This window comes from Crassostrea angulata, chromosome 6, assembly GCF_025612915.1.
Source record: "Crassostrea angulata isolate pt1a10 chromosome 6, ASM2561291v2, whole genome shotgun sequence".
NCBI lineage: Eukaryota > Metazoa > Mollusca > Bivalvia > Ostreida > Ostreidae > Magallana > Magallana angulata.
The window spans coordinates 5,232,888-5,259,799 of record NC_069116.1 but is presented as its reverse complement, the minus strand read 5'-3'; the positions used below and the strand labels follow the sequence as shown (position 1 = coordinate 5,259,799).

At 33.7% G+C, this 26,912-nt stretch overlaps 1 protein-coding gene across 1 annotated transcript; it reads left to right on the top strand.

The window, feature by feature from the left end:
* On the top strand, nt 1-26,553 carry LOC128188784 (atrial natriuretic peptide receptor 1-like). The gene is made up of 23 exons (XM_052860046.1): nt 1-490; nt 7,859-7,965; nt 9,128-9,334; nt 11,123-11,266; nt 11,439-11,635; nt 12,262-12,387; nt 12,683-12,818; nt 13,015-13,142; nt 13,626-13,734; nt 14,096-14,177; nt 14,577-14,673; nt 17,104-17,268; nt 18,080-18,184; nt 18,791-18,862; nt 20,068-20,233; nt 20,472-20,624; nt 21,135-21,306; nt 22,258-22,398; nt 23,215-23,407; nt 23,792-23,981; nt 25,805-25,888; nt 26,033-26,124; nt 26,225-26,553. Exons 1-23 carry the CDS (start codon nt 291-293, stop codon nt 26,384-26,386), a joined length of 3,228 nt encoding a protein of 1,075 aa, XP_052716006.1. The 5' UTR covers nt 1-290; the 3' UTR covers nt 26,387-26,553.
* Nucleotides 26,554-26,912: the final 359 nt, after the last annotated feature.

Below are 26,912 nucleotides of genomic sequence, written 5' to 3'. Positions count from 1 at the left end.
TTTACAATGTACAACTCATTATTCGTTTATTAGTTTTTTAACTGCTACTGCGGAAAAAAAACCTCTTGAATATCTCCATCATGGAAGATGTGGCAAAGCTGATGAGTGGTCACGGGTAAAGACAGTGTGCCTCTGCCGACCAGACGGTTTTCTGACCAGTTGAATAGCTGTAAGGTTTTTCAGCGAGATTGGATTCTTACGACAGACCATAGAGACAACTTGATCATCAGTACCATAGAAAGCGTATTGACAGCTGAACTAGGAGAAATAATGTCAATAGTCGTTTGGCAATGGCTCGCGGAGAACGTGGCTTAGCGTCCTTCCTCCTTTTGGAGTTCTTTAGTTTTGTTATCTCTAAGAATTTTCACTTGGGACTGATGATGTTAAGAGGTAAACGGAATTGGGCCAGCTATGAACTCCAAGCAAGTGCTATATCTATTGCTGTAGAAAACGCAAGAACGGACGGCTATTTCCTAAATCATACTTTTACGTAAGTAAAACAGATTACTGCATTTTTAAACAAATCAAATTAATTTTATTAAGATTAACCAGTAAATTTAACCATTCAAATTTTAAAAAACACTGCAAACTAACGAAAAAGATTAAAACTTCTTCATCATATAAAAAAATGAAAGTTTGTTTTGGTTCCTTTCAGTTTTTATGTGGTTTAAATATTTTTTTATGCCCGATTATTTAGCTATGTGTTATAACGATATTTTCATTATCAATTGTCTCGTTATTAAAACCCTTGCAGTGAGTTGTCCTATCCCCCTCCCTTTAAAGTTATTTATCAACGCATTCTTTTTAGTTCTATGATATGAAGAATATTTTAAATCTATCTTGATACACATAAAATGTTTCATGGTTGGACCAACGTAGATTCTAATATTGTATTATTATTGAATCTATGAACTGTAACAAATGATTGATTTACAAAATTAGAGTTAAAAAGACACTGTGAAATAAAGAAAAATAATGAAAATGCCTGATCGAATTGAATACATTAAAAAATTAATGAAGATATTTTTTACTAGATAATTTATCAAAATTTTAAAAGAGCAAGTTGTAAACGATGTATGAAATGTAATGTGTAACCCATACTTCATATACTTGCTGTAAAATTCGAGAAAACAAATGGAAAATCATCTAAGATCCATTAAAAAGAGGTTGAATTGTCAGAAATCACGTTCCCTGCCACAATAAAAACATTAGCATAAATTCCTGATAGAAACTTGATAACAGTATATCATAGCGTTTTGTAATACTATGACTTCTCTTTCATTGGATGACAAGGTCTTGCTATAACAGAACCAAAGCTTGATCAAGTGAGCTACAGAGGGAAGTGCACAGGAGGCTTTGACAAGGAAGAACAAACTTACAGATTTATTTTTAAACTTCGAAACTTTACCAAAGTCACAAATAGCACAATTAAATACGGATGCTGGGTTGCACACACAAAGAAAGACACTAAGAATGGAGTGACGGTGTAAATGGTTAAGGAGAATTGAAAAAAACTTCGAAATTATACTCGTTTCATAAGAATTTTTACATTTTTATGAAATTACAAAAATCTACGAATTAACATAAATTTCAAAAATCAATTTTTACAGTAAATAGGAATTGCGCCCTTTAGTTTTTACTTATAAAAAGAGGTATAAGAGAAAATTTTACTGGTACAACACTTGATTCTAGAAGAAGATTGCAATTCAATTTAGATATAAATACCTGTACTTGTATACGCTTCTATTAACCTTTCTGTAAATGTAACTCTATCGCAGAAAAGTATATAGCTAAAATGCAAACGAAACGCATTTGATGCATTCACGTGTTGAGTTAACAGTAAACATTTGCAAGAAAAAAATGATACTTATATATGGCATTCTTGCACTGGCTGTATGATTCTGAAAAAAAAAAATCTTTGATAACTATAATTAACATGGTTGTTGAAGTTCCTTACATGTCAAAATTATTTGGGAGGAGCTGCTTACTCTAATGAATGTTATTAATATGGTAAGCTGAAGAAGGAGATGACCATCTTTGTAAGAACGATTCTCAGTATCCTATAGACCCCATGGCATAATAATATGTTTAGACTGCAGAAGCAAACCAAACAGTTATTAGTTTTTTTAGAAAAAATGTTGTAAGCTGAGAAATTGGTACGAAAGATGAATAGGGCCACGTAAAAAAAATATTTTTATCTCGTAATAAGGAGAAAAGATCACGTAATTACAAGAAAAGACCAGTTATTATGAAGAAAGACCTCATTATTACGAAAAACAAATCTTGTCATTCCGAAAAGATATCTTTACCTTACGAGTTTACCATGTTATTACGAAAAAAAGATCTCGTTATTACGAGGTAAGGTCTCATTTTAACGGGTTAATTACCTCGTTATTCCGAGAAAAGATCTTGTTTTAGATAGAAAATATCGTGTAATTACAAAAAATCTTGTTCTAACAAATTTATTATCTCGATATTAGCAGAAAAGATCTTGTTATTACGAGAAAAAATCGCGTTATTACGAAATAATTATCTCATTATTACGAGAAATGATCTCGTTATTGCGAGAAAATATCTTTTTATTGCAAGTTAAGTATACCTTTTTATGACGAAAGAAGATCTCGTTATTACGAGAAAATATCACATTATTTCAGGCTAATTATCTCGTTATTTCGAGAAAAGATCTCGTTATAACGAGAAAATATCTCGTAATTACGAGAAAAAGATCTCGTTATAACTAATTCATTATATCTTTGTAAAAAGATAAGATCTCGTTATTATGAGAAAAGATCTATATAAAATGATGCGTTTCTGGAAGGACCCCGAAGTCGATTACTTCACTCTATCAGTCTATTTTTGTTTACAGAAACGTTAATCCGTTTTTGATTATTTTTTAAATAACAACTATCATTTTTTTAATTAAAGTTCCACATAATATATATTTCATGAATACTGTGTAATCATTTTAGTTCGTGATGATCAATTTTTGTGAGTAGCCATCATTTTTTTGGTTCGTAGTGACGTAATTTCGTTGACAGTAAGTCTGTATTAATTTTAAAAAATATTAAACAAATGCTTGAATATACTTCCGTGGGGATGTAAATTCGTTGGCAAGGGTTACCAACGAAAGCTACGAACATTGGGCCCAACCATTTTACATTACAAGAGAATAGAACAAAAAAGGCAACATTTAATAGATCTTTTCTCGTAAAAAAGAGATTTTATTCGTAATAACGAGATCTTTCCTCGTAATTACGAGATATTTTCTCGTACTCACGAGATCGTTTCTCGTAATTACGAGATATATTGTTGTTACGAGATCTTTTCTCGATATGAAGAAATATTTTCTCGTAATTACAAGATGAAAATATTTTTATAATGTGGCCCTATTCGTCTTTTGAAATACATATAGTTTTCAACCAAGACCTTGCGATTTAAAACAATCGTTTTTGTTGAATTCCTTTCCTTTTTTTTCTTTTTTTGGCTGTGATGAATTTATTGATCTGATAATTTGTGGAGTTAAATTGTAGAGTATTTAACCTTACTAAAAAATATTTGACCTTAAAATGATTTTTTTATCTGATTGGTCTAGAAAGTCACATGAAAGGGCGAACGTGTTTCCCGAGGAATAAATATCATAATCCACCTCTTCTGGATTCTCTTGATTTTTTATTCCAATCACATGAAAAAGCCATTATGAGCACACGATACACACAACTATGTTTAATCAAAAATATATAATTATTTTAATTTTGTTTGAATAACAAAAACATATTTAAGATGAATTCTATGTAAGAATCAAAGATTTATAAAAGGGTCTGGCCACGCATAGTCACCAATTTTCCTTATATTTCATACATGGACACACCTAGGTGTAAAACGCAAAAAACCCCTAAAAGTTGGTTGCTGGGGGTAACCGTTGCCATGGTAATCGAGGCTAAAAATGAAAAAATAGCGAAACTTACCTACTTTGAAGCCATATCAGAAGGTTTTGCCCAATAATGTAAACTATCAAAGACATAAAACAGCCTTTGTCTTATTTTCAATTTTTAATTATATCAAAAAATTGATGGAGAGACCAATACTTTTAAATGTTACCATGGAAATCGTAAAAAAATTTTGAAATCAGTTTATTGCAGTTTTTCAATAAGCCGAAATGGGTAACTATTTTATTTTTACATCCATATCAATATATATTTTAATATGAAAATTGACATCCGTTGCTATGGCAACAAGGCCAAAAAATCGGGAAAACTGAGGAATTGAAGATGAAATTGATATGCTTTAATTCCTGATTTTAGAATTTTTTTGCAATTGATTAATAAGTTGGAACTTGTAAAAATATATCTAAATTTTCATTATGAACCATAAAGCTTTGTTATGCAACAGAGAAGTGTTGTTGCTATAGAAAATTAAGTTGCGTAAAAAATCACACAGAAATTCCTACTTTTTGAAAAGTCAATAGCAACGGCGGTTATTTTTATAAAATTTCAGATTTTTTTCAAGTGTCATTAAAGTTAAGGACATACTTTATTTTTTTCACCCATCGATTTTATATATTTATTTATTTATTTTTAAGCTTGTTACCATAGCAACGATTCTCAATTTTCATATTTAAATTCTTAGTTGCACAATCATAATAGTGTTTACCAAAAAATCCAAGATTTGCACTTTTTATGCAACTTAAATGAAGAGTACAGATTTTAAAATTTCTGTTAAGTAACTATGGAAACGCTCTAAAACTATGCGTTTCTCCATGAATTTTTTTCTTTCTTTTCAAAAATGACAACTTTTTTTATTTAATATATTCTACACTGGAAACACCAAGCTGTGCACAATACTCACAATATGTTCTCAAATAAGCATGAAAATGCCCTTTTTACATCTTTGCCATCGGTTACCATGGCAACGGGACCACATAGCAACAGATAAATGGTGTTAGGCTTTTTTACTCACCAAAGTCTATCAAATTGTCAAGTATGAAGAAAATCTGTGACTTTACGTGGCCACCGAATTTTGATTCTTACATAAAATTGATCTTAAGTAATCTTTTATTCGAATTTATGAAAGAAAAGAGATCCAATAACATAGAAAATCAAACAATCACGACTTTATTGGTTTCAAAAAGGTCGAAAAACTTTTAGGAGTGAATGTATTTTCTATGATAATATGTTGTTTGGTATAATAAAAAGTTTATTGCATGACTGTTGGGGAAACATAAATATTAAATCCCAAAGAAAAATCATTTTTTTTTCGTGCGAGACCTTCGGGAAATATGGTTTTTCTTGTGGAAAAAAAAATTCAAAATTTCCTAACCATCATGCAATGATTGTATAGTATTACATATTCTTTAAAACAATACGGCTTTTGAGGGACAACTCTTTTAAGTTGCACTTTAGAGGTTCTCAAATTTTCATAAAATGAATCATAGTTTATATTTTTATTGAATTCAATATCATGCCAAATAAAAAGAATGCATCGGATCTGATAATCTGACAGAGTTTTAATTGTAATCTTTCAAGGCAGTCTTTTCTCGTCTTGGCCTTCTATTTACACGAAAATGTTAAAACATTATAACCATTTTCGTGGGGAGCTGGAATAGTATCACTATTTATTTAGGCCTAATGATTGCTATTATATTGCATTTGTTTAAACGGATCAGATGATACATCAGTCATTGTTCCTTTGAACTAGTGTACTAGGGGCGTTCAATAAAAAATGCCATCGTTGTTACAAAAAATACCCCAATAAGATTTTTTGTTCATTTTTTAATGGTTACCTTCAAAATACTATCCTTTAACAGACACACATAACTTCAACCGATTAATCCAAGCTTTGAATGCATTTCTATGATGTTTTTTGGGGAATGGTATTCATGTACTGATAAATGGCAGACCCCAAAGCATTCCGTGAAGCATATCTTCTTCAGGACAAGTGCTTTTTAGCCGGGCTCTGCTGAAAGCATAGTCCTGGCTGTAGGCAGGCAAATTGCCAATGTTACTATAAATAGCACAACTTCAAAAGTAAACAAAAAAAAAAACAGCGTCAAAGTAAAAGCTTCCGCTCTACCAAATAGTTACACAAAGAGCCATGTTTTTTGTCAAAAGTGTTGGCATTTTGGTTTTTTTTTAATTTCGAGAGAATTGTCTATCTTTTTTATTTTTCTTATTAATAACTTGTTTTAAAAAACAAGACTATGTATTTTGAACACATAAATACACATGAACTACTTTGCTGCACGTTAAAGAAATGGGAATTGAATATATAACGCTTGTTGCAAAATTCAAGGCAGTAACTGTTGAACGTTTTTCTACTAGACATATTTTTGTTTCTAGCCACTTACAAATTTTGGACGCTTTCCAGATGACGCCTTGCCGACATTAAAAGTATGAGAGAGAGAGAGAGAGAGAGAGAGAGAGAGAGAGAGAGAGAGAGATATTTTCAGTCTTTACTACACAATATGCATAAAGACACACCAAAAGAACCCGGCTTTCAGTACTTCAATACTTTGATTAAATTTAAGAAAAAAAGAGTCACAAGGAGATAAGCGAGGATGGGGCAAAACATGAACCGTTTTCTTTTTCCAAAAATGATCTCAATCTGGAAATTAGGTGCTGGGGTGTTGTCATCAAGAAGTGGAACGTTGCAAATTCCAGACTTTGGTCTCTTTCTTTAGTAATGTTTCTTAAACTTTCTTCAGTGAAAATTGCGTATAATACTTCCTTTGTACATCGGTTTACAATAGAAGAGCGTTTTACCTTTTTAGTCAACCACATCTTGTAATCAATTTTCTTCTGAGGTTCAAAATAATATGTAGCCATGTATCATCAGTAACAATTTCCGATAAACTCGTCCATTGCAATTTTTGTAGATAACTCTATGTTAACATACATGTATCTTGCATTTTAACATAATTAACTCGTATGTTGACATAAATACTTTCACATAGTAAATTTGCATGTTCACATAAATAAGTCGCAAATGTTAAAACAAATAAGTTGCATGTTGGCATAATTATGTTGCATTTTGCGTCTATGATGTCAGAGTCTGGCATTGCTTATAAAAAAAAAAGATTCTCTAAAAAGATTTGTAACTTGCATGTCAACATAATTATTTTGCATGTTGACATACTATTCTTGTATGTTGACATTAGCATTTCTTGATTGTTTTTAAAGAACATATTACAATATTACTTATTAGGTTTGTTACTGACTGACTACAGAAATATATCAGGTTAATCAACCTCATAGATGGCGAGACGAAGCTTTGACTTGGACGTTATTCGTCCATACATCAATATATGACCAAAATCCTCCTGGTACGGTAAATACCACTGAAAGATAAGCTTCATTACAGACGATGTAATCTATATTGTTATAAGTAAAGATAAAACATAACAACAAAGAAATAACGGAAACTCGCCGTCTTCTGTTTTAACTACAGTATATTAGCGGCCGTGCTTCTACGTTGTGTCGTCTCTGCAACAAAGTGAAATATAATTCAAACCCCTCAAATTGCTGACGGTAATCGTATGATTAAATATGGAGGGAACATTTACCGCGCCTAGAAGTAACCATGGAGACACAATACAAAATTGACAGCAAAATTTGATATAACGAGTGGAACATTATCTCACAGCATGATTATTAAGTATATTCATTTTAAAATTATTTCTTGAACAGCGTGCTTCTACTCGAATATAGCATGCAATAGCAGATAACAAGATGATATGAAAATCATTGGCCTTATGACATACGGACTGGAATGACTGTTTCGCTTCTATGATCAACGTGAAAGCCAAAGAAACCGATACCGCCGCTTGTTATACTTCAAAATAAATGGCATATTTCTGTTTCAGGGTTACGACATGTTTTGAAGAAAATATGTCGCAGACGGCGGGAGAGACAGTTCGCTTAATTACGGAGGAGAAAATTGACCTGCTGCTCGGTCATCCCTCGTCAAAACGTAAGGAAATGATTATCAACCACTGGGGGATCTACTAGTATATCACAATGCTATCGACTTGCACAACCTTGTAATGAGTACATACAGGTGCCCGTAAGAATAAACTCCCCTCTAATTAATAACTTAATCAATGTCCATATATAAGTAAATAACGTCAACACTTTTTATTTATGAAATTAAGTCATTTACCTAAGTTTGTTTTAGTCGTATTTTAGTCGTAATGATTCCCTAAAAATTCCACTGCCTCGGTTTCAATTAATACAATTACGCATGCTCAGAATCATTTGGAGTTTGGATTTGAACATATGCCTTTGCTCAAACTAATTTGAATTTGAAACAAGACAGTCAACACAAAAAAACACAACAACCCCTCCCCCCTTCCAAAGAAAAAGAAAACAACAACAACAACCCCCCCCCCCCAAAAAAAAAAACCCAAACAACAACAAAAATTACAAGTAAAACATTGCTCAACTATGAATACTTTAAAATACGTGTATGTTTGATCGATCAACCATTGTCTGGGCTACTGTTTTTAACCAAAAAAGATGCTGGACAACAACGTCACAGTTCATGTGCATTTGTAGAACCTCGGCGAAGCTTGAAGATCCAAATAGCATTGCGACACGGAAAGCGTTTTCCACACGAAACAAAACTTCTATATTTAATAAATCACATCTAGTACGATTGTTATTGACTGTAGGGAATTCAAAACATTAATTAGTTAGACCTTTAGGCAGAGATGTGCCCCTTCAACCTCGAACAACAAATCATATAGTGTCCTTATATTCATTCAAAAACCGTGTTGGATAAACTCACATTTTATAAAAAGAACTTAAATACCATAAAACATCTGGCTCCAAAGTCCAAAATAAAGGTGATATCTTGTTAAAATGAAAATGAAGAATTTTAAAAATTTCAAATTTTAAAAAAAAAGACGTGCCTTTGTTTAAAGGAATGAATGAATCTGTATACTTGTATGTCACAATGGTGTGTTCAGGACAGATGAAGACAATGATATACCAGTACATAATCATTTATTTCAAATCCTTGACCAATGTTAAATTTGTGGTCCATCTTCTATGACCTTAAACAAATACAACAAAAACCAGTTTAATACCAGCCTTAGTTAGCTGTTGTGTATATATATCTTTTGCTGATACAGGGAATCTTGGGCCTGCCTACGTAACGCCCTACTATAACTTACCCCACATCAGCTGGGAGGCCAACGACCCGACCTTCAGCAAGAAGGACATCTTCAAGACCTTCATCCGACTGTCCGCTACATTCAACAAAGTGGGGCTAGCCACCGTGGCCCTCTTCTCAGAGTTCAAATGGAATGTGACGGGGTTACTAATCCAAGCCTCATACGGTGGGGACTTTCATCATGTATCTTTAAATAAATAATAGTATTTCCTATATGTTAATTCTAGAATGTGTGAATCAAATTTTCCTGTTATCTCATGTTACAAAGTATGAATGTTTAGCATATACGTTATATACTAAGATAAGTTTTATTTTTATCTTTTATTTTTTTTATTTCAAGAACAAGGTGTAATCAACACTGTATTATGTACATACTGAAATTGAGAAAACATTGGAATATATTATCTTTAGTGAACAATAGATCTCCAAAATGAACATAGATAGAAGAGATGAATACAATTTCCGAAATATTTGGATTTACAGATATATTAAAAAAAAAACAATAAATTTATTTCTCTTTAATTCTGGCTTTAAAATACCAACTTATTCCTTAGAAGTTCAAATATCAAAAGATATTTTTTAATATATATTTGGAAATTAATTAAAATGCAATTGGTATTGGACTAGGATTGAAATAGTAGCTTTATTTATTACCTATTCAAGTTTAGATCGATCATACACAAGCCTTGCATTGTCAATATGATTTATCATAATACTGTAAAAGAACAAATTTTTTAAAGTGCTCTGAACTCATGTCGAATCATAATTCTAAATCTCTGAGATTAAAGGGTGCATCAATTTCAATTATTTAATATGCTATCTGTCCTCTTAAGTTGTTTTTCTGAATCTGATTCTTTATGCAAACATTTTATGTAAGCATTGGGTGCTTATTTCCGATTATCGTCGATCCTGTAACACACCAAGCCGTGCAGACAATTTTAATACTGTGCGTTATAGCGCGTTATTATATAAATAGTGCCTGTTTGGGAGGGTAACAGTTGAAATTGACACCCCGAGAAAACCATTGTCAACCGACGCGAAGCGGAGGTTGACAATGGTTTTCGAGGGGTGTCAATTTCAACTGTTATCCTCCCAAACAGGCACTATTTATTTTGTTATACTGAATGTCTTTTTTATAATTTTTAAGAAAATTTTACTGCTTTTATATAGGAATAACGTGAATTCTACAGCGAACCGCACGCGCATAATTTTCGCGCATGTAACATTTTTTAATGTTACCCGTTGCCAAGTGCGTTGCTAACGCTGAGGGTAATAGTAAATATTATTAACTGCGTCTTAACCAATCAGATTTCAGTATTTAACATGAAAGTATAACAAGATAAATTGTTTGCAAAGCCTGGTGTGTTATTGAATCGACAACAAATCAAAAACAATAAGCATCCACTGACTCTAACTATATTTTTATTGAAGTTTATTTGTATAAAATATTCTTTAACGAAAAAATATGATTTTACGATTAATTTTCACAAGTACATATCAAACTGGTCAAGTAAGTTTGAACGTTTCATTTAATCTTACAATAACGAATCAACTAAAGTACTCAAAAACGCGTTATGATGTTTACTTGTGCTCATACGCCGTGCTAAGGTTTGGTGCGCTAATGAACTTTGGAGTCACAGATTTCCAATGCAAACATTGAAAAATACTGAATGTAAATGTATAAATATGATATCTGTTATACTCTCATTTTTATTACAGTTTTCCTGTATGGTTATGTGCATTGTATGTATACTTCTGACGATTTGTATTTATCAGGTTTAGGTAGCTAGCATCGAATATTAAAAAAAGTACGGACGCGGGATATGCATTTTTCCAGCAAAACTCACTATCATTGAGTCTTACCAGCATTACCATTGTCGAAAACTTTTCACTGTTCAAAGAAATATTACTTTCCATGATTCATGAATATTGGAATTGTTTTATTTTTGTTTAGACGTATGCTTACATGCTATGAATGGTTTTCTGGTCAAAGTGGATGAAAACAATATTACTGTTACGTCATACCAAAGGTTTTCAGAGATTCCCACCGTCAGCGAAATTGACGCCTATCTGAACATTATCAAGAAGACATCCAGAAGTATGTTTATAACGTACTGTCTTAAATAATCCAATCTGTTTATGAAATATATAATAACAGAAGACAATTTTGCAGTTTTTCAAATTCCAAAACATGACGTGCATTTGATACTTGAAAGTGTTTAAAATACCAATCTACTTTTATCAATACAATACTTTTGCATTTATTTCAGTTGTGTTCATCTGTGCCGAAGATGACAATTTCCGGAATATAATGATTCGCGCTCATCGCCTTGGAATGACTTCTGGAGATTACGTTTTTATTGATCCTAACTTCCTGTCAAACGACGATCATTATCGGTACAGCACATGGTTCAAAAACGACTCTGATGACGTCATATCAAGAGAAGCTTATCGTCATGTGATTCATGTAAGTGTATGCAGCTATTGCTAATAAAACAGGAGATAAAAATGTTAAATGCAGTAACCTTTAAAAGTTTAAACATTTAGATAATTCAAGTTTTCTTGAGTCGTTGCTGTACGTGAGGAATTATTGAAGGCAGACAAAATAATGTTGTTGAGTCACTTTCACCAAATTTTAATAATCATTAAAATTGTACATGTGTTTACTTAAGAAATAAACAACATTATTTAGTGAACATGGCGTTATGAATAGCAATTGCTCAGTTGCCATATTCCATGATGCGCGCTAGTTTTCCACGAAATAGATAATTTAATACATCTTACCGAAAGTCCAAGGTCTTGTTAAAATAGTTCTAATATATTGCATCAGATGTACAACTCTAAAAATTCAGATATAGAACAAAATAGGTTGGTCTCTTTTAGGTGCTTCAGATCCAATTCATTTAACAGTAACCCTCTTCCGCAGATAACGTACACCAAAATCAAACTTAAATTAGCCAGCTTAACTTAATCACTTTTTATTTGTTGAAGAGTTAAATTTTGTCGTTTTCACGAATAATTAAACTTATAATAGGAAAATTAAGCTTTATGCTGTTTAACGAGCAACATTAACCCCTGGCTTACGTGTTGTAGCTGACGGCAGCCCGATGGTTCGACGATGAAAGCGAGAGACGTCATTTGGAGCTACTAAGAACAATACCCAAGAGGATGACGGAATTACCATGGAACGATTCAATAGCTCTTAATGAAGGCTTATTTGTGAGTTCACTTTCAAATAATCTCATAACATTCAATATGACACGTATGTATATATAGGGATAGCGGGGTTTGATGATTTATATAAATACTAAACTTAATTTTGTCAACAGAAAGCACAACAACACATATCGTATTTTAGGATACTTTGTAAGTTGTGAATGGGTAATGATTTTAGAATTTTTAAAATCTACTCTGACGTCACGCCAATGACATCATAACAATGAAATAAAACGAATCATTCAGCCAAAAATTTGAATCCTTCAGTAAATTAGAACCACCCTGTCTTATTCCCTAGCCCTCCCGTTCTGCCGCCACTCTACACGATTCTATGTACCTGGCTATTCTGTGGTGGGAACACTGTTTTAAAAATGGACTTGACCATAGAAACGGGACAGAACTGTTTAAGTTCACTCACAAATTGTCTTACAATGGTAAGGTTCTATCTTTTATTTGCCGTTCATCTCCAGTATTTAAACAACAACAAAAATTCAATTGGCAAAGTTTTTTTTACCGTGAGCATTAATTTATCAGTCACTACTATATTGACGCTTCGCTCCAGCCGCCCCGTTCTTAATCGCATAAATTTTACTTAACTAATTTTATTATAAGTATGTTATGACTGTTAAGGTACGAGTGGTAAGATCTATTTCGATGGTAACGGGGACAAACAGCCCGCCTTCTGGGTGGAAGACCTAAAGAACACCAGCGACGAAACCCGGCTTGTTGGCATCATAGAGACGTACAAGGATTCTAAGGTACGACAATGCTTTTGTTTATTTCTCTTGGAGAAAATTGTCGCTCATTCATTTGTTTATTGCATGTCACACATAACTGTTAGTTGTTACTTTTTATCGGATACATATTTTTTTTTTTTGGGGGGGGGGGGGGGGGGGGAGGTGATTAAAGTCATACACGGCGAGTCAAATCAACCCGCTTTATTTCCGAAGACATTCTTTCCTTTTGGATACTCATAATGACAATAAACCATTTTTGGCGACGTCTTAATTACACTATTTCCAAATGATTAATCATTCAAAACGACTTATTTTTGGACAGGGCCTTCGTAGATTTGCATATACACGAATAGAATAGAATAGAACGATTCGTTTACTAGCAAAATGAAAATAAAATAGTTTTTTAGCTATCAGCTCCAGTGGCTTTACAGTGTTCGTACCTATAGACAATGAAAAAAACGTCAACGATATATCCAAAATTAAATTGAGTTCCTTACATTACAGCTGTTCACTTTATGGGAGAAAAACTTGTGGCTGACCAGCGACGGACTGGCCCCTCCCAGTACCCCTGTCTGTGGGTTCTCCAACGAAAACTGCCCACCTTTAGTCAAAGGTAAACTGTCTTTCTGTCTGTTCGTCTCTCTCTCTCTCTCTCTTTCTCTTTTCAAGTTGTATCCTAGTAATAAGCCAATGCGATAATAAACATATGAAAGTGTTACTGTGAAATCATTAGATTTCGTGGTGGCTCAATTTTCGTGGAATTCGTGGGTACGTCTCATCCATGAATTAACATCCTCCACGAATTAATGAATTAGGGCTAAAAAGAAATTATTACTTTTGTTGGTATAAGAGATTACATGAAATGAAGTCCCCAGGAAGATGTAAAATTGAAACAATCCACGAAAATTGGCTTCCACGAATTTTAATGATTCCACAGTGTGGCAAAAATTTGACTGAGTCTGTTTAAATTGCAGATCACACAAGAGACATCATCATCAGCCTTAGCGCTGTGGTCGTCTTTCTCATCGCTGTCATCATCTCGGGGTTCTATATCAGGTAAGATCAAACCTTTATTAACTTTTAACTGAAGCTGTTGCAACATCTCGATAGATATTGATGCATCGTTGTCCCAATATTTTAAATTTGAATTTTTGTAAGAAAGTCTGATAGTTGAAAAATACTTTATTAAAAACAGTGAGAATCAGACATAATGTAGCTGAAAAAAATGAAAAGGTTCTTTGTCATTGTTCGTTTTAATTTCTGTTCAGTCTAACAGCAAAATGTCGCAAGCTTTAATTGAAATCTCAAAAAAGTATAATTACAATGTGCGTGTGGTCAGTAATATGTCAGTCATTAATATGGAGTTCCTATCATACCACTTCATCGCGTTGTTACCTTTTACCAGCATGCAGTCATATAACCAAAGTAATCATTTTTTAATTGTGATTTCTGCAGAAAGAAGAAATATGACATGCAGATTTTGAAAATGACCTGGAAAATTGACTACATTGATATAAGTATGAAGAAAAGCAAACGAGGAATAGGTAGTCAGGTGAGCAGTTAGAATGACGTAATGTTTAGTTGATTGTTGACATAGAGCTTATTAAAAGCACATTTTAAAATAACCAAAATATGTCTCTGACCCCCCCACCCCCACCCCCAGCTAAATAAAATTATTTCATGGACCCCAACCACCTGGAAAATATGTTTTATAATTGGATCAGCGTACGTATATATAAGCAGCAGTTAGAAACATCTGTGACAATCTAAACTGTTGTTAGGCAGCAGTTGTATAATACTTAAGGTGATACAAAAGTTATAGTTCAGCAGATGAGGAATAATACGAAGGGTGATATTTAAGTTAGGGTTAAACAGAAGTTGAATAATAGGTATGATGATAGAGTATTTATGGTGAGGCAGCAGTTGAATAAACGATGGTGGTGTATTAGTTATACAATGCAGTTGATTAAAAGATATGGTGGTGTATTAGTCGTACAATTATGGTTGAGCAGCAGTTGAATAATACTTATGGTAATATATAAGTTTTGGTTAAGCATCATTTGAATAATACCTATTGTGATATTTTAATAAGCAAAGCTATTAGTAGACATATAAATGACCAGTATGAACTTATTTGATGAGTATGACATTACATAACCTGTGAGCATACTATGCATTTGAATGAATGACATAGTATTAAATACTAGTATGCTTATATGAATGCGTTGATAGTTAAAAGCTTTGAGTTAGCAGACAGTTAATTTAAATAACCAGAGTTATGTAAAAAAGAAGAGAGCCCCCTTAATGATTAACTGTTTCGACCCAAATCCCCTTCCCAAGAAAAATCATTGGACCTGTATAATAGTACAAAATCCTCACTTAGGAGAGATAACACATCTTTGGTAATAATTCAAAACTAGAATCTGAATGTTTATGATTTATCCAGTAGCAACAAACAAACAAACAGTGTATATAAAACAAAAGGACCAATGGGCAGGCATCTTCGCTAGCAAAGGGTGTCCTATACAGGTATCGGAAACCCTTAGCTAGCGAAGATGATGGGCGGGTCGTCTGCGAGAAAGTAAAAATAGAGCTCAGGTGTTACTAATAAATTGATTAATTCGCTGTATAAAGACCACGCCCTTGAGAGAGGAATGCGTCAGTCTGCATCTGTAAATATTCCAGCACGATTGGGAAAAGAAAGGACCTGGAGCAATATGAGTACAGTATAATTGTAGTCCTATTCTGATCATTAATCTGGTTCTCTTAAATACATCCTGACACCTGAGCTTGTTAGCAAATAAGGTTTCACACTTGTTTTGATATTCATTTCTTTAATTAATTAATTATCTGATCAGGCACGTAGCATCGATTTTGAAAAGGAGGCAGACTTATCCGAAAAACCTTGACCAAAAGAACCCCAACTTTTCGCAAATCTTCAAAAATCCTAGGGGGAGGGGGTGTTAGCGAGGTACCTAAAACTTTCACTGTAGGCTTTTTGTTGGTTGTTGCGTAATCAACCTGATGCTACGTGTCTGCTGATATTCTATTGAATCTGAAAATTTGATTATTGAATCTGAAAATTTGATTTAGACGGTTTATAAGGCAGTATTAGACGGTATTCAGGCTAGCATGATATTCAAAGACTCACATACAGTTATACGCCTGGTACAACAAACACCTGCCTTGAATAAATTCATTTGCATTTTTAAAACCTCATTCATAAGTCTTTTATCAATCTTATTCCATTTTAATTATCAATTAACAAATTATACATGTGAAACGTCTTAGGTAGTCCATTAACAGGTAGCAGCGTACACTTACTGAAAAATTCTCTACAGATGATTATAACCGACACACAGAATCGATTTTACCTCGAAATTAATTACAAAATTTAGAAATCACTATTTCATAATGTTTAAAGGATATCAGTGTGAATGTGTGAAGATGTAACAAAGGCAAAGCTTTCGTCAGTGTAGCTGTGGTAATCTCATATTACATCTAGTTTCTAGATAGGTAACAATATTACATGAACCTGTAAAAAGCTGTTTTAAAAAGACAATTGCACTGTGTGTTGATTTGATTTTCAACTTTGCACCGAGCGTCGGATAAGCTGTTCGTTTTTAAAACTAGTATATTAAGAAGGTTGCATGCTAGCAGTCAAAGTTAACCATCGTTTAGTTACCCGAGTAAGCCATGTTGCCTATGATTTCTCCTGTTTTTAACAACAAAATTTGAAATTCGTGTACACCAAAGGAAACATACAATTATCTACTTCTTTTAAAGTTTGTCCGCAAGAAATTGATAACTTTTATTTAAAAGATGTAAATGCATTTTGAGAAGATATGATCTAGTAAAATTTTTGTTATCGATAAAAACGTTCAAAACACAGGATTTAAAATTTTAACAGTTTTAAAAGTACTTGCTTATCCAAAAATAAAAAAAATAAAATATAATAAAAGATATATCAAAATTTTATTAGCTCAGCAGGAGTGCATTTTCCCTGAATGACCACTGCAGCAGCACTGGAACAGTCAATCTGAACTTTACACGGACAGCTGAATACAACGGGCAAATAGTGGCCCTCAAAACTAGTCATCTGTCCGCTGTCCAGCTGACCATGACAGACCTGGTGGAGCTGAAAGGGGTAAGGAACTGGCGGTGAGGTGTTGTATTGGGGGTACAGGATGGGAAATGAGGTGTTGTAAAGGGGTTAAGAATGGGTGTCGTACAGAGGTAAGGAACGAGTGTGTTGTAGTGGGATAAGGAGTAGGCTGTCAGGCTTCCAGACAGGCAGTAGGTGTTGTATATAGGCAAGGAACTGGCGGTGAGGTGCTGTAAAGGGGTAGGGAATGAGCGGTGAGGTGTTGTATAGAGGTAAGGAATGGGCGGTGAGGTGTTGTATAGGGGTAAGGATTGGGCGATGATGTTTTGTAAAGGGGTAAGGAAATCACAGTGATGTGTTGAAAAGGGGTAAAGAACGGGGGGTGGGGTTAGGTGTTTTAAAAGGTTAAGGAAGGCGGTAAGGTGTTGTACGGAGAACATTAAGGTGTTGAAAATGATAAGTAGTGGGCGCTGAGGTGTTGCATAGTGGTTAGGAGTAAGCGATGACGTGTTGTAAAAGGGTAGGGAAGGGACAATGCAGTGTTGAAAGGGTAAGGATCGGACAGTAAGGTATGGTAAAGGGATAAGGTACAGGCGGTGAGGGGTTGAAGAGGTGTTAAAAACCGGCAGTGAAGTTTTGTAAAGGAGTATAAAACTGGCGGTGAGGTGTTGTATAGGGGTAAATAAGGGGTAATACTGAAGGGTATATACATGTACATGTAGCTACGATTTTTGACATTTGAATAATTGACATTTTGACATTTATGAGCTAAATCGTGAAAATAATGTATATTTGTTGTAGCTTTAAGTACATGTAAAATGATTGTTTATGGGGCGTGTGATAATTCTTTCAGATGCGGGATTTCTTACACCCCAACGTGAATCCGTTTGTTGGCGCTTGTATCGATCCGCCTAATATCTGCTGCCTGTTTCTATACGGCTCCAAGGGAAGTTTGCAGGTAACACTAGCGGGGTTGTAATCCCTCGTCTTTCCTGTATCATTGTTCTTCTTCTGGGATATTGGATGTGATCGGAAACGGGGACATTAAACCACTGACGTAGAAATGAACATTATGACTGTTTCCATTCTAATTAATTAAGCCTGCACGGAGTTGGCAATACTTCACCAGTTTACCATCAGAAAACGATTATCGGTAAAAGGTCGATGGTTTTCAAAATCCTGTCAAATTCTAAGAAATATTTTTTTTACCTAAAAGGATTAATAATCAACAATTTGCTTTCGAAAAATCAAACTCGGAAACATATGTATGTTCACAAAGAAGCAGTTTTGAACGTTTCGATTTGAAATTGATATTTTGCTGAAACTTAAAGGTATACTAATCAACAATTGCTTTCAAAGAACCAAAGTCGGCACCACATGCATATTCATAAAGCAGGAATCTTGTACACTTTAATTTAATAGTGATATCTTGCTGAACCGTTTACGCTAAATGTAATGTACTCTAAGTAATGTGATATTATACAATGTATGGGAGTAACCAGAAGACTCCTTCCTTATACTAATGAAACATAATCAATCCCATGTTCCACTGTAAATGTTTTAGGATGTGCTGGAAAACGATGACATCAAATTAGAGTGGACCTTCAAAGTAGCTATACTGAAGGACATTGCCATGGTGAGCTAAACTTGAAAGAAAGGTCTTTACACCATTTTTAGTTTATATATGAGCTCGTTTTGCAACCCATTATATATTTCACATTCACATGCGCCATTTTTAGCTAATCGATGTTCATACCTTTAAAGCATGGACCCTACACATGCGATATTTGTCAACTCCTGTTTATATGAACACAGAAGTTGTCTGTCTAATTGTTTGTACAGGTGAACATTTATGCAATCAAGTTAGTTTATTAATGATGAGTAAATATCGATAAAAGTTTAGACGTGAGTTAAGATAGCAAGGTACATGTATATATTAGTCCATGTTTTTTGGTATATATTATTTGAATACGTTAGCTTTCCTTTTTTATTTTGTAGTTAATAATACTATAACTAAAAAAAAGCTACAAATATTTACAAATACATAAGAGAAATATTTTTTTACAGTGCTGTCAAAGATTTGAATGTATTCGCTAAAGGTCAAGGAGATGTGTACTAACAATAGTTGAGAGAGCGTATAGACAGTGAATCCAAGTTTAGTCCCGTCTTTAACTATATATCTTGTTCCACAATTTATGATAATTGAGTTACTGCGATTATCATCACGTTTCCATTTATTCATTTCCGACTGGAAGACGCACAACATGTTTGGTAATAAATAAATGAAACTGCCTAAGATTGGTCAAGTGATTGTTTTTGCTAAGCAACGAACAATAAAAAACAACGGATATCACAAGTAAAGATAGTAGGCTGTTTATTGATTTAGAAAAAAAATTAAAAAATATCGTAAGAGAAAGTGTAGACAAACAAATACAAGATTTCGAATTCAGACATACATGTATATATTCCGTTTCTTCCCGCGCACGTTTTATAAAAATATTATTATTAATTAAAAGAAATACAAAGATCAGTCTAGCTTAATAAGTATGGCAGTAGGCATTTATGAGAGTCAGCATTCAATAATCGGTAAATCCCGCATGTGCCTACAGATTTATAATGTTCCCGAAATATACATTGTTAAAGTATTTTTAATTCTAAAGTAAAACATAAAATGCAGAAAGGTACGAAGCAAATTACAGGAGTGTACATCACACATATGGGTCTATCTTAACAAAGTATATAGCAGCAAAATTAATATTTTTGACAACAATAGGATATAAGTTGCAAAATATAATATAATACAGAAACATTTTAAAGATATTCACGAATTCTTATATTCAGGGAATGAAATACATCCACTCATCCGTCCTTAAATCTCACGGACGACTGAAGAGTTCCAACTGCATCATTGACAACCGATGGACAGTCAAGATCACCGACTACGGCGTGTCAGCGTTCCAAGCTAACCTCAAGCTACCACACGTAACAAAAATGGAGGACTTTAAAGGTTTAGTAGACATTTCCAAATTTTAGTTCTATTCTTCTATCAATCCATCTTTGCGTCATGGAAATGTACAATATATGATTTTCATAGTAATTTTCATACCCAGTACTTAATGCCATCGAGAAATCTTAATCTTTATCTCGTTCATATAACTGCTCTTTACAGCTTCAACATATCAGTTACAGACTTGAAATCAGCGATAGATTTCGTTTAAGTTGATCCAATATCTGTATTTTTACAGACTTATTATGGACGTGTCCGGAGATTTTGAGATCCGATGATGTGTTTCCTAGGAACGGAACACGCGCCGGTGACGTGTACAGTTATGGTATCATCATGCACGAGACGTTCTATCGATGTGGTACATTCCCATTGTCCAGCAATACGGCAAAAGGCATAGTGATATTATTGATTTAGTTAGTCCTTCAGATTAATCAAACTGAGGTATTTACATTTGTAAATATTCTTACGTTGTTGAATTAACGGAAGAAAATGCGGTGTTAATTGTCTGAAAATCTTGCAATGTCAGGACAAAACCCTTACCTTATGTCTTTAATTATTTTTTCACAAACACGTGTTGAGTATAATCAATAACCATTGAAGTTTTTACACTGTTCGCCCCTTTTAACTGGTTTTTCATTGGTTACATGCCCTTTTAAAATATTAAATTAAAGGAAATAAAATTCTCAAAAAAGGTTACTTTTTTGTTTGTTTGTTTCAAACAGTTGAAGCCTATGATATTGTTATACTATAAGTATACGAAAAATGTAACTCTAATAATTGTCGTACATTCTTAAATTAAGTTGAAGAAATCCTCGTTGGACATGCAGAGAATCACAAAGTCCATTGCTATGAATTCAATATCTTCAACACAAGGTTATATAAGCCAACCTTTTAATTACAGATATAATTAAAAGTATCCAAAATGGCCAGTCTTGCAAACCCGACATCAACAAATTTGAGGACCTGAAGCCTCAGATGTTGAAGCTGATGACGATGTGTTGGGACGACGACTGGCGACAGCGGCCGGACTTCAGCAGTATACTGACCTTTATCAGGGAGAACAACACAGAGGCGTGAGTGCACTGTCATGCCGGAAATTCTGAATTTAATGGGATACAAAATTAAGAACATGACATTAATTTTGTATTTACATCGACTCAGTAAATTAAAAAATTGCAACAGAGGCGTGAGTACATGTCAAGAATATTGGTCCGTCAAATAAATGCATTGTCAGAGGGGTGAGTACAGACCAAGAATACTGGTCCAATCATAGCATTGTCAGAGGGGTGAGTACAAACCAAGAATACTGGTCCAATTATAGCACTGTCAGAGGGGTGAGTACAAACCAAGAATACTGGTCCAATCATAGCACTGTCAGAGGGGTGAGTACAGACCAAGAATACTGGACCAATCATAGCACTGTCAGAGGGGTAAGTACAAACCAAGAATACTGGTCCAATCTTAGCATTTTTAATGGGGTAGAATCACATGATTTTCAGAGGAGTGAGTACAAGAATGACGGGTTCAATGATAACACTATCAGAGGTGTGGATACAAACCCGAATGCAGTCACGAAACTGCCAAAGAGGTGTGGTGTTTATATTCACAAATCAAATGAAAGGCAATAAATATAAAATTTAGTAAGGTACGTTTACTATTGAAGCAAAATTATCATAAAGACGGTTTCATACTATCAGTGCAGATTATTACTTGTCCAGTTAAAAATGAAAAGAAATTCACTTAATGATTTTACATTTCAAAAAAATAATAATAATAAAGTATAAATAAAATAAAGAATAAAAAAGTCTTCTCCTTAGTGAGATGTTAGAGGAATTATTCATCCAAATAATTCAACTAACAAACATATACAACTCTGGTATTTGATTGCTATCATTAGCGGATATCATTATCTGGTTGCTACAGCGAGTCTTTGATCTCTTCCAAACCATCACGAGAGAAATGACGCACTGTCTATTTCAATTATGGTACTAGGTGTTTAATTTAAATTCGTCTTTGATTCAAAGGAGTGTGAGTATAATTGATTCCATGATCAACATGCTGGAGAAGTACGCTAATAACCTGGAGGATCTGGTAGAGGAGAGAACGGTGGCACTAAATGAGGAAAAAGACAAGACGGACAAGCTTCTGTATAGAATGCTGCCTCGGTAAGGACCAATGATACTCACAGATATTTGTCTATAATCAGCCATGCAATTAGTGTTTAATGAATATAAAAAATAAAACATATTGGCTGACTTCCGAAAAAATTCTTTTTATGATCAACATCTTGATTAAACAAATGTCATAGTTGTAACAAGCTGGCAGCGATACATGTGTGTACTATTCTGGCGATTAATCTGGCGACTGACATTTATCTCGTACCCAGCTGACACTGTAAGTATCTGCTTCAGACCCTCAATTGGCATTCATAGAGATTGCGAGCGTAAGAGTCTTTTCTTTTAGTATTGCCCACGACACTGTACACAAACTAGTTTTAAGATTTTTTGTCAAACTTTGTATGGTTGTTCTCTATTTGTTTTCATTCTGATTAAAGTGAACACGGCGATGAATATTCATCTGCATGTAATCATTGAATATATTTTCGAACATCTCAGTATATTTGGGGAATATATATACTTTTCACGGAAAAAATATCAAAATAGTAAAATGATTAACTAGGCCGAGTATAGTTACTATTCACGTAATTACAATATCTCTTATCACAAAACGAACCCCCCCCCCCCCAAACCCCCCCCCCCCCCAAAAAAAAAACCCAACCAAAACCATGATTATGGTTATAAAAACAAATCTCTTGAGCAAGTATATGAAATTTAAAAAATATAACTAATTGATGTATTATCTTGATATTTTGTATTCAAAGAAAATAAATGTAAATGTACAATACTAAAAAAAATTCAGATTAGACTCGGCGTCATGTAATATTTTAATGTATGTGAATTAATATACCTTTCTCATTTCAGATTAGTAGCCGAAAAGTTAAAGCGAGGGGAATTCATCATTCCTGAAGCTTTCGAAGCAGTCACTATATTCTTTTCTGACATCGTTGGGTTTACCACAATAGCATCGAAAATATCGCCGCTAGATGTCGTGGATTTTCTAAACGAGATTTATACGTTATTTGACGCCATTATTTCTACTTACGATGTGTACAAGGTAAGTTTGGTTGTTTTGTGAGTCAAGTATTTTAATATTTATGTTTTATTTAAGGAATAAGGAATCCAGTAAAGCCCGAAGACCTTTCTGACAGATTTAATCAAGCATGGACTAGTATAATAACCATCTCGTATTAATATCAAAGAATGACTCCTTGTTGCTTATTCTATACAATTTTCAGCAATTGTACAATATCAAATTACTGACATTGATATGTTTTTTTTTCATTTTGTATAATTATACAAACCGCGCTTGCGCCCCATACTACGTCATAAACGTCATTAATAAATGTGTTGGACTCTTATTACAAAGATTTGCTGTGTCAGCACAGATACAGGCATTGGAAAATGTAAATATATGATATTCTACCTGCTATATGGACAGGTAGAGACGATCGGAGATGCCTACATGGTCGTGAGTGGGTTACCGGAGCGCAATGGTAACGCCCACAGCGGGGAGATAGGGGACATGTCGCTCGAGATTCTACGGAGGCTGGAAGACTTCAAGCTGAGGGCCATTCCAGAACAGAGGGTCATGGTTAGAATAGGGCTTCACACGGGACCAGTATGCGCAGGTATGAACCTCAATAAGCCTAGTCCATGATATTTCTTTTAGCATCCTTTGAAGTAGATTTTTCGCAAGTAAATGATTTCTGAAGTCTTCGTTGTAAGCGAGGATAATATAAAGCTTAATAGGAAACAAGAATTTATAGGATCATTGTGATAACTAGGATTTTATAAAAGCGTGTTTGTTTTTTTTTTTTTTTTTTTTTTTTTTTTTTTTTTTTTTTTTTTACATTTTTCACAACGGCTGACCACCAATACATGTATATCAGTATTAATATCAGTATGGAATTACACATACATGTAGGGTGTGACCAGCAGCTGGAGAGATACCGTACTCCATGCAATATTGTAGTTACTTGCTGTCATACATGTATATCGTTACTCTGTACGGGGCTAGATCAGCAGGAAACTTAATTTGACCTCTGAAATTTCAAACTGATGTCCATTACATGGTGAGATGAGAACCTTGCAGGTGTGGTAAGGGATCCAGTTAATATTAGATATATGTTTTACATGGTATTTCTACGCCACGTGTGTTGAAAAATCTCTGAATCTAATTTAAAGGGGCATGGTCACGATTTAGGTCAAATTCTATTTTTAAGTTTTTACTATTTACAATGCTTTAGAAATGCATTTCTAATGATCAAATAAAATTTTAAAGTCACTTGTTGAGTTATAAGCAAGATACAGGGCTCACAATTCTTTGTCATGTAAACAAGGCTCGTGCCCTGTTTTTGTTTACATAGGTTCAATATACCAGTAAAAAATCTTTTTCCAGTTTATTTGTCTATCTTTATATTCATTTTGAGCATAGATAAACAGTTCCTAACGTTTAATACATTCGTTTTAGGTTTAAAACTGAAATTTTTACTTCAACGCTCAAAATGTAAACAAACGCTTTGTTTACATAACGAAGAATCTCAAGCTCTGTAACTCGCTTATAACTCAACAAATGACACTCAAACTTCGGTTGCCTATTAAAAATGCCTTTCAGGAGCATTTTGAATATTAAAATCGGAAAAATAATTTTTGACCAAAATCGTGACCATGCCCCTTTAACAAGCTATATCAAATCAAGGACATCTGAGTAGAGAAGGATTAGAGAAGGCAGGGGTAGGGTTAAAGAACAAATGTGTATCTCTAGAAACCAAAACTTATTATGTGGGCATCGTAATTATAAGATAATTAAGATATTCTGACACTATGATCATTCATTGTTATGACAATCATTGTTATGTTATTGTCTTAATTAACTTCTTGTTTATTAGTTACCAATATATGTGCTTTCACCTGCCTTGATATTTTCCCTCTTTTATAATTACCTTGTGTTTTTATGTTATTTCTTTTTTCTTCAGTTTTTATTTTTTGTTTTCCATGATTATTTTTCCGATTTAGGCTGCCTCTACCAATAAAGTTCAATGTGAGTGAGTTAGCATGCGTGAATGAAAGAATACTAAAAAAAACTGTATTAAATTTATTTAATATGTTCCCTGAGAGTAAAATATAAGAAAAAAGGAAATATTCTGGTAGGACAAAAATACTTAATCCCCTCCCCCCCCCCCCAAAAAAAAAAATACAAGTCACATAGAGAGAAAAATTGTTGTATTTAACCTTAAGATATATAATGCGGTTATATATTTGTATATTTAAACAATAATGACTGCAATTCATTCTGGCCCGAACTCTTTGTATTGTGTCGCTTGTGAGGATGTCTCTCCGCCTTCAATTAAGTTTTTATCATGTACAGTATGATAATTACATACACGTTTATGTAATGTACATGAAGGTTTAGTGTTCTACCTGTAAGTTAAACCTTTTCTCCCGTTTCTAGGAGTAGTTGGTCAGACCATGCCGCGGTACTGTTTGTTTGGTGACACAGTCAACACGGCCTCTAGGATGGAATCCAACGGACAGGGTAGGGATGGATTCTTGTAATGCCAGACCCTGTTTTCAATTTCTTTTATCATTTTAAAATTACTAGTGTATGCAGAGAGAGAAGAAAGTTTTCTGGCATCAATTTTCGAGAAACGAATAACAAATATGTCAAAACCCGTTTTAGGTGGTAAAATACATATTACGGAGACGACCAAGAACGCTTTACTTGGATTAGGAGGGTATGAAATCGCTGAACGAGGGTTGGTGCCGATTAAGGTACAGTACTGTATGACACTATTATAAACAAAATTCTAGCAGTTTTAATTATTTTTTTCGCGCTGAAACGTAATAAATGCAAGACGTTATGAATCTATAGGGTAAAGGGGAGATGTCCACATTCTGGTTAATCAAGAAGACGGAGAGGTTTCCCCCGCTACCATCAACGTCCATACAGGTACCCGACAAACCGCGCAAGTCGCTGCAGCACAGCTACTTCAAGACAGGGGCTTCTGAGGAATGGACCGAAATCAGTTACTGACAACTCAAACAATATACGATAGTAAATAACACATTAGTTTTGAGAATGAACTGAAATTATCAATATTATGATCAATGATCAATATTAACTATAAACAGAAAATGTTTGCTATATTGTTCCGTCCATATGTTGAATAAGCGATTATTTCCTTGTGCTGTAATATATATATATATATATATATATATATATATATATATATATATATATATATATATATATATATATATATATATATATATATATACACACACAGAAACATTGAATGTTTTTTTAGATATTGTGAAAAATATGTAAATGTTTTGCACATGAATAACACCATAAAGTTTTGATCTATGTCCTAATTCTAGATGTACGGGATAATATTGGTTAAATTTTTTGGATTTACATGTTATAATTATGACTATTGTACATCATTTCTTAGAACTTCATGACAACCAAACAGACATAAAAATTCACCAGTCGTACAGATATTACGTTGTTTACGTGTGTTGAATAGTCACGACTGGTGTGACTGGTACAACTTTAT

Bases quoted from the DNA above. Each gene is read 5' to 3' on its own strand.
- LOC128188784 (XM_052860046.1), top strand. From the start codon at position 291: ATGGCTCGCGGAGAACGTGGCTTAGCGTCCTTCCTCCTTTTGGAGTTC. The intron at 14,674-17,103 runs GTGAGCAGTTAG...AAATTTTATTAG, and splicing joins AACGAGGAATAGGTAGTCAG to CTCAGCAGGAGTGCATTTTC. The intron at 23,408-23,791 runs GTAAGTTTGGTT...CTATATGGACAG, and splicing joins CTACTTACGATGTGTACAAG to GTAGAGACGATCGGAGATGC.